This window comes from Chaetodon auriga, chromosome 12 (assembly GCF_051107435.1).
Source record: "Chaetodon auriga isolate fChaAug3 chromosome 12, fChaAug3.hap1, whole genome shotgun sequence".
In the NCBI taxonomy this organism is placed as follows: Eukaryota; Metazoa; Chordata; class Actinopteri; order Chaetodontiformes; family Chaetodontidae; genus Chaetodon; species Chaetodon auriga.
The window spans coordinates 25,887,501-25,895,000 of record NC_135085.1 but is presented as its reverse complement, the minus strand read 5'-3'; the positions used below and the strand labels follow the sequence as shown (position 1 = coordinate 25,895,000).

The 7,500-nt window shown below is 53.2% G+C and overlaps 1 protein-coding gene across 6 annotated transcripts in view; it reads left to right on the top strand.

The window, feature by feature from the left end:
- rasal2 (RAS protein activator like 2) overlaps positions 1–7,500 on the top strand; it is a 63,747-nt gene that overhangs the window by 52,235 nt on the left and 4,012 nt on the right. For 5 of the 6 annotated variants that reach the window (XM_076745450.1, XM_076745447.1, XM_076745452.1 and 2 more), the window contains 8 exons: positions 330–474; positions 1,960–2,104; positions 3,049–3,288; positions 3,593–3,794; positions 5,283–5,482; positions 5,744–6,710; positions 7,002–7,139; positions 7,307–7,500. The exon at positions 7,307–7,500 is cut by the window's right edge and continues 9 nt beyond it. In XM_076745450.1, the coding sequence (XP_076601565.1) occupies positions 330–474; positions 1,960–2,104; positions 3,049–3,288; positions 3,593–3,794; positions 5,283–5,482; positions 5,744–6,710; positions 7,002–7,139; positions 7,307–7,500 (2,231 nt within the window). The remainder of the gene's footprint in view (positions 1–329; positions 475–1,959; positions 2,105–3,048; positions 3,289–3,592; positions 3,795–5,282; positions 5,483–5,743; positions 6,711–7,001; positions 7,140–7,306) is intronic. The other variant, XM_076745448.1, reaches the window with a different exon arrangement.

Sequence of the window (7,500 nt, the reverse complement as noted above, 5' to 3'; positions counted from 1 at the left end):
CACCTTTTAATGGAAGGTGAGACAGTAACGGTCCAATCAGCTCAGGAGGAAACGACGTGAAGTGGTCAGAGATCAGATCAGATCAGAGTCCGTGAGACATGCACAATCCAAACTGCTGTGAGACACTCGAGTGTCGGCTGCTGGCCAATCACAGAGCTCCTCGTAGTTCAGGTCCAGCACAGTTTGTCTGCTCTGTCCTGGGCCGCTCCGCCGTTCTGTGACGCTTTGTAAAATCTGTCTGTGCGTCCACATGATGTAACCTGTGAGACTGATCCCAGGGCGGCCACACACTCACTCCTCCTCCTCCTCCTCCTCCTCCTCCTCTGTAGGACTTCCTCACAGACCTGGTGATGTCGGAGGTGGACCGCTGTGCCGACCACGACGTCCTGATCTTCAGGGAGAACACGCTGGCAACCAAAGCTATCGAGGAATATCTGAAGCTGGTGGGACAGAAATACCTGCACGACGCGCTCGGTGAGTCTCAGCTCGCACACACACCTGCACACACACCTGCACACACACCTGCACACAGACCTGCACTGTCTTCATCAGGACGTCTGAGGTCGCTTCCTTTTATAAAAAACACGTCTGTCATGTGACTCGTAGATCACCGTGAATACTAAGTGCACAAAACTAGGTCCTTCAAAAATCGTCTTTTTATGATCTTCACCAAATATTGGTCCAGAAGAAGCTGGATGTGAGTGTTTCAGCGACAAGCAGAAACATGTTAAAACGTCTTCTTCGTCCTCGTCCACAGTTAACCTGAACATCCGTCCTGTGATTATCGCACTTTGTTCCCCCAAAATCTTGATTTTTGACAGCGAATATGATGAAGCTCCTCATGTTCCTCATCCAGACATTATTGATTTCACACGCTCGGTGTCGATCAGCGATCAATGAGGCCGTGCTCTCAGCTGCAGTGTCTTCAGAAAGACGTCAGACATTCAGACAAACTGCGGCATCGCGTCCTGGATCTCATTAAAAGTGAGAAAATCTTTATGGACTTCTGAACGCTAAAATTAGAGTTTGCATGTTCTGAAACATTTCAGTCATAAAAAGACCTGAAATAGTTCAGAGACCGCTGAATGTGACAGAAGCAGAACTGTTAGAGACCCACGAGACCGCCGTCATCGCCGACCAATAAACATCAGCCGCGCCGAGACAACCGCCAGACTATTATTAGCACAAAGACAGATCGTCCCAGTTCAGAGACTCAAATCATTTCTCCCACGCTGAATATTTATAGGTTCACATCTGAGAGTGGATGATAATCCTGACAGAGCGGCTTCCTGCGGCGCGTGAGGTCACACGAGCGGCTGCAGCTGATTGGTGTCACTGCTGATCATCAGCCGCCGTCCAAACAAACCTTTACGTTCATCTGCTGCGTGGTGGTTCGTTAGTCACGTGAACACTGACGGCGTGTCGGTGGGACACAGCGATCCTGACTCGAGGCCCTCTTACCGACCTTCCTGGAGCTTTCAGCCTCGTCCGTCCTCTCCGATCCGTTTATTTTGGGCTGTTTCTGAGGTTTGATCTGATATCACAGCATGATTACACACGATCAGACAGGTAACGAGCAGCAGAAATGGAAGAGGACGACAGAATCATCTGAGACTCAGATCAGAAGCTTTGGTTTGACTGTGATGTGAATATACACCGATCGGAGCCAGTACTGATGAAGAGCAGGATGGTCTTCATCAGCGAACAGATAACGGAGTTTATTGGTCGAAACGCATCAGAAGTACAGAAACTGACACGAGCAGCAAATGTTTGTGATGAGCGTTAAAGACGCACAGGACTGAAGTTAGCACGCTAACGGCTAGCTGCCGCCGTCCTTTGTACCTGAACAGGTGAATCATTGAGGATGCTCGTTCATACGGTCTCTGTGACTCTGAGCAGTGATCGGCACTTTGTCCAGGTGACCAATGAGAGTCTGTCCGTCTGTCCGTCTGTCTCCAGGTGAGTTCATCAAGGCTCTGTACGAGTCGGACGAGAACTGCGAGGTGGATCCCAGCCGGTGCTCCAGCGGCGATTTGGCCGAACACCAGAGTAACCTGAAGATGTGCTGCGAGCTGGCGTTCTGCAAGATCATCAACTCCTACTGGTACCACGTTTGTCACGAGCGCGTGTCTGAAGTCTGCATGACTGAAGTCACTCGAAGCTAAAGCTGTCAGATAACGGTCGAGGAGCACAAGCAGAGTAGAAAGACTCGAGCGAAGTACAAGTACACACATTCACATTCTTCAGTGTATTTCTAATATATTTCTATTTTTATTTTCAGTGTTGGTTCATCACATAAAAAGACAAATTCTCAAGACATGAAATGACCCTTACAGTAAAAACAACCTCAAATCCATGGAAATGAATAGAAAAGAAGAGTCAGTCTGCTAACGAGCTGACGTTAGCTGACGTTAGCTGACGTTAGCTGACGTTAGCTGACGTTAGCCGTCAGTTAACGCCGTGATGCGATTAGTCGAATCGGCAGCGAAGTGTCACAGTGACACATCAGAAAACTGATGAATAAATAAAAACCAGCCGCAGCAAGTGATTTTCCGCGAGTCCTCCGCCGAACATCGGTGGGAAGAACTAAATTCATTTTCTTCTATTTTATTATATATCGTAATCCTTTAATTTCTATTTTGAACGACAAAGGAACAAACACTTACACAAGGTGTGCTTTAAAAACCTCAAAATATTCCATTAATGGTTCCATTAAACTCTAACCCCTAAAATCTCCATTGTTGTATAAATCCCTTAAAAACACCTTAAACTGTCCGTATCTCAGTCATGTGAAAATTAAGGGGAAAGTCCAGAATCCCTTAAACTCTGCTGCTTCTTTAATTAAGAGCTTTTCAAATGAAGACGCTTTAAAGCGGTTTAGACTGTGATTGGCTGATTTCAGTGGAAGTGTCTGACGTGTCGTCTGGGCTAAATGGACACGTAAGGACACGTGTCTCCACGTGTCTCCGCTCTGAGGCCTGAGGTCAGACAGGAAGCATGAGGAAACCTGACCCTTCCTTCGCGCTCACTTCCTTCCTGTCTCCTCAGCGTGTTTCCTCGGGAGCTGAAGGAAGTGTTTGCGTCGTGGAAGCAGCAGTGCGTCGCTCGTGGCCACCAGCAGGACATCAGCAAGCGTCTGATCAGCGCCTCGCTCTTCCTGCGCTTCCTCTGCCCCGCCATCATGTCGCCGTCGCTCTTCAACCTGATGCAGGAATATCCGGACGACCGCACGTCCCGGACGCTGACGCTCATCGCCAAAGTCATCCAGAACCTCGCCAACTTCACCAAGTGAGTATCTGCAGGTGTTCAGCAGCCGACTGCTCACCTGAGGGACTCAGGCGTCTCTGAGGCCTCTGGTTTTCTGTTTTTATTGACAACACATGCAGCAGGCACCGTGTGATCACCTGTGGAGGTGAGTGAGGGGACCTGGGTGGAGGTCAGAGGTGGTGTGATGTAGTGTGGATGCTCCCAGGATGTTGTGTTCCCGTGTTTTTATGGACCTCAGGTAGAACAGGTGCAGCAGAGAAGGAGGATCCAATAAACTGAGGGACAGACAAGTCTGACGTTGGACACGTCTGTGTCTCGTCTGCAGGTTTGGAAACAAAGAGGAGTACATGGCCTTCATGAACGACTTCCTGGAGCACGAGTGGGCGGGGATGATGCGTTTCCTGTCGGAGATCTCCAACCCGGAGACTCTGTCCAACACGCCGGGCTTCGAGGGATACATCGACCTCGGCCGCGAGCTGTCCGTCCTGCACGCTCTGCTGTGGGAGGTCGTCTCTCAGCTCGACAAGGTGTGTGTGTGTGTGTGTGTGTGTGTGTGTGTGTGTGTGTGTGTGATGTCATGAGTCTTAGCATTGGTCACAGAAGTCAGTGAAAGACGTCTCACTGTGAAAGTCCACATGAATTCCACTGGAAAGTCGCACATCTGAGTTTTCCAGCAGCACTTAAACACATCGTGCATTTATGTCTCAGAGACGTTGAAGAGTTTTAGTTCAGAAGACTTTCTGTCCTGAGTCTCAGTCGATCGAGTGCGTATGGACAGCAAACCTCCACAGACAGACAGACAGTCACAGACTCTGAAACCAGCTGAAGTTCTCTGAGGCTGAAAATAGAAAATCCTGATCTTCAGTGTTTATTTGGAGGACGGTTCGTTCTGATTGGTCGGTCTTTGAACACTTTGGTCACGTTTAAGTCGATCATGAAACAAACATGTGACAGCAGCATGGAGGCCGATTCTCTTCGACACACGAGAAAGGCTTTGAATGAGTCGTTCGGGCAGATTTAATACACGATGAGCATTATCCGATCGTCCTCTGTTGAACACCTGGACGACACCTGTGAGCTTTACAACACAAATCAAACAGTGAAAATACAAATTTAAACGGTCGAAAGTGTTGAATTCTTCCCATGTTTGATGCTTTTTCTCTCACTGTCAGCAGAGTCTGTCATTAAATACCAGAGCTGACCTGAGAGAAGCCTTCATCGTCGTCTTCATCGTGAACGGCGGCTCTCGCTGATTCTGAACGTTTGATTTGTCGCTCGTCACCTTGTGATGCCTTCAGGTTCACATCAGATAATCAGATCTTTAGACGAGCACGTCGACTCACTGAGAGACACTGAAATATATCGTTTACACACACAGTCCCAGTACAGGTGATCAGGTATTGATCAGTGATCAGTGATGGAGTGTGTGTGTGTGTGTGTGTGTGTGTGTGTGTGTGAGAGAGTGTGAGTGTGTGTGTGTGTGTGTGTGTGTGTGTGTGCTGTAAATATCTGCTGATGTAACATGACTGAACATCAGGAGCAAAGGTCACCTCAGTTCATTTAACACATTAACGCTGCGTGGCTTCACAGCATGGCCTGAACCCCCCCCCCCCCCCCCCCCCCCGCACCTCCCCTCGGCCGTGCGACTCTCACCTGTCTCACCTGTGGAGCTCAGGCTCAGCATGCTCTGCTGTGTTTGACGTGGTTCTGTTCAGTAGAAGCATGTTGTTCTAGTCTGTTTGAGTTTGTTTCCATTAAGTTTCCCTCATGTTTTTGTCCTCCTCCTCCTCCTCCTCCTCCTCCTCCTCCTCCTCCTCCTGCTCCTTCTCTTCACTTCCTGTCTGGCCGACTCCCTCTGTTGCCACCATGTTGGTTTCGCTCTCCCACCACCACCACTGCATCCCGGTGCTTCCATTCACATCACCCACCCACACACACACACACACACCCACACACACACACTCACACACGCACACACACACACACACACACATACACACACACGGCGACTCCAGGGTGAAAATTCCTTCCTGCAGGCCACCGTAGCGAAGCTGGGCCCGCTGCCGAGGATTCTGGGAGACATCTCTCGCTGTCTGGCCGCGCCCACCCCCGTCCAGCAGCAGCTGCGGCGTTTCCAGGACCACAGCTCCGCCCACAACATCAGCGGCAGCCTGTCGTCAGGGTTACAGCGAATCTTCGAGGACCCTGCCGACAGGTAACCAATCAGCTCGCAGATCAGAACCGTGAAAGGTTTGAACATTGTAGGAAATATTTGGGATGGTGGGACTAAACTTCAGACTGTGTGCGTGCGTGCGTGCGTGCGTGCGTGCGTGCGTGCGTGCATGTGTGCGTGCATGCGTGTGTGACCTGATGATGGCACTCAAGGATCATTAAACCCACGACATGTAACTAATCTGTGATCAGTAATCAGATTACAGGCTCCTGTGAGTCACTCTGTCCGTGTCACTTCCTGCAGCCACGGCGAGGTTCGCAGCCTTCAGTCTCCGGTCAGCGAGCTGATGGAGGGTTATGCTCGAGGTCAGCGCCCCCCGCCGGCCCAGCCGCATCCCCCCGCCCACACCGGCTTCTCGGACCGGGAGGAGCGAGACGGCCTGCTGCCCAACGGTCGCAGCATCTCTCTGGTGGACCTGCAGGACGCCCAGAGCCCACACGGCCCCGCAGGGCTCCCGCCGCACCACGAGGCCCCGCCGCGCCTCAGCAGGGCGGGCTCCCAGGCGTCCGTCGGACACGCCCCGCCCCCGCTCAACCACCCCCACTCCAACCCTTTGACCCCCCAGCCGGCGCCGCACCAGGCCAAAGCTGCGGGCAGAGACGGTCAGCCGCAGAGCGCGCCGCAGGTGAGGCGTCCGCTCCACCCGTCGCTCAGCCAGCAGCGCAGCTTGCAGCCGCTGTCCTTCCAGAACCCCGTGTACCACCTGAGCAACCCCGCCCACAGCCTGTCCACGCGCTCCGCCCACTCGCTGCAGCACGACTCCAGCTCCGAGAACCTGAGCACCGAGAGCTCGCACAACAGCCGCAGCAACTCCGATGACTTTGGCAGCCAGGTGGGGGTCAGAGGTCGCGTGGCGTCCAACAGCAGCCTGGACGAGCTGGGCAGCCGGCGGAGCACTCAGAGCGAGGAGTGTTCGACGCCACGCCGGCACGCACAGCCCGATCTCCCGCCTGGTGTCGCCACAGCGGTCGCCATCCCCCGCCAGAGTACGACGGCGGGCACCGCCCACATCATCAAGGTGGAGCAGCAGAGCAGGGGAGGGGGCGGGGCCAGGACACCGCGCTCGCTCCCCCACAGCGCCTCACTACGCAGCAGCAGCAGCGCCAACACGGAGCCGACGCCCACCGCCGGCCACATTGCCCGCCAGCAGTCCACCTGTTCTGCGGAGAACATGGCTCCGCCCCCGAGGAGCGCCACCAAGCAGCCACAGGTACAGCACAGGTGTAGCCAGACAGGAAGTCATGCCCGCATGTATCATGTCTGAGAAACAGGAAACGCATCAACAGTAAGAGCAGTGAGTAAAAGCACCTGTGTGCTCCTGTCAGGAAGAAAGAACTTACCTGTGTGACTGAGGCAGGTGTGTCAGGAACCATGTGACCTCTGCTGGTCCAGGAACCCCTCTGAGGGTCCTGAGGCTGATGAGATCTCGATGCTTTTATTCCTGCAGGTGTTTCTCTCTTACTAATGCAGGTGTGTGATGATGTCACTGGTCTGTGTTCAGGTGGCGTCTCCGGTGGAGGCGGTGGCGATGTCTCCGGTGGAGAGGACGGCGGCCTGGGTGCTCAACAACGGCCAGTACGATGAGAAGGAGGAGGAGAGAGGAGAGAGGAGCAGAGAGGAGGGCAGGAACACTGAGAAGGTACAGAGCACACACACCTGGACAGGTGTTTACAGGTGTGACACGCCGTCATAATTCGTGATAGTGTTAAATCAGTAAAGTTTAGAGTTAAAGCTCGTGGCGTGGCAGATGTCACAGCGTGATCGCAGGTGATTGGACTCAGACTAACCGTCCTCCCGCCCCCTCAGTACGAGCTGGAGATCTCTCGGCTGAAGGAGCGTCTGCGGGCGTCCGGGCGCCGTCTGGAGGAGTACGAGCGGCGGCTGCTGGCTCAGGAGCAGCAGATGCAGAAGCTGCTGCTGGAGTACAAACACCGTCTGGAGGACAGCGAGGAGCGGCTGAGGAGGCAGCAGGAGGAGAAGGACAGCCAGATGAAGAGCAT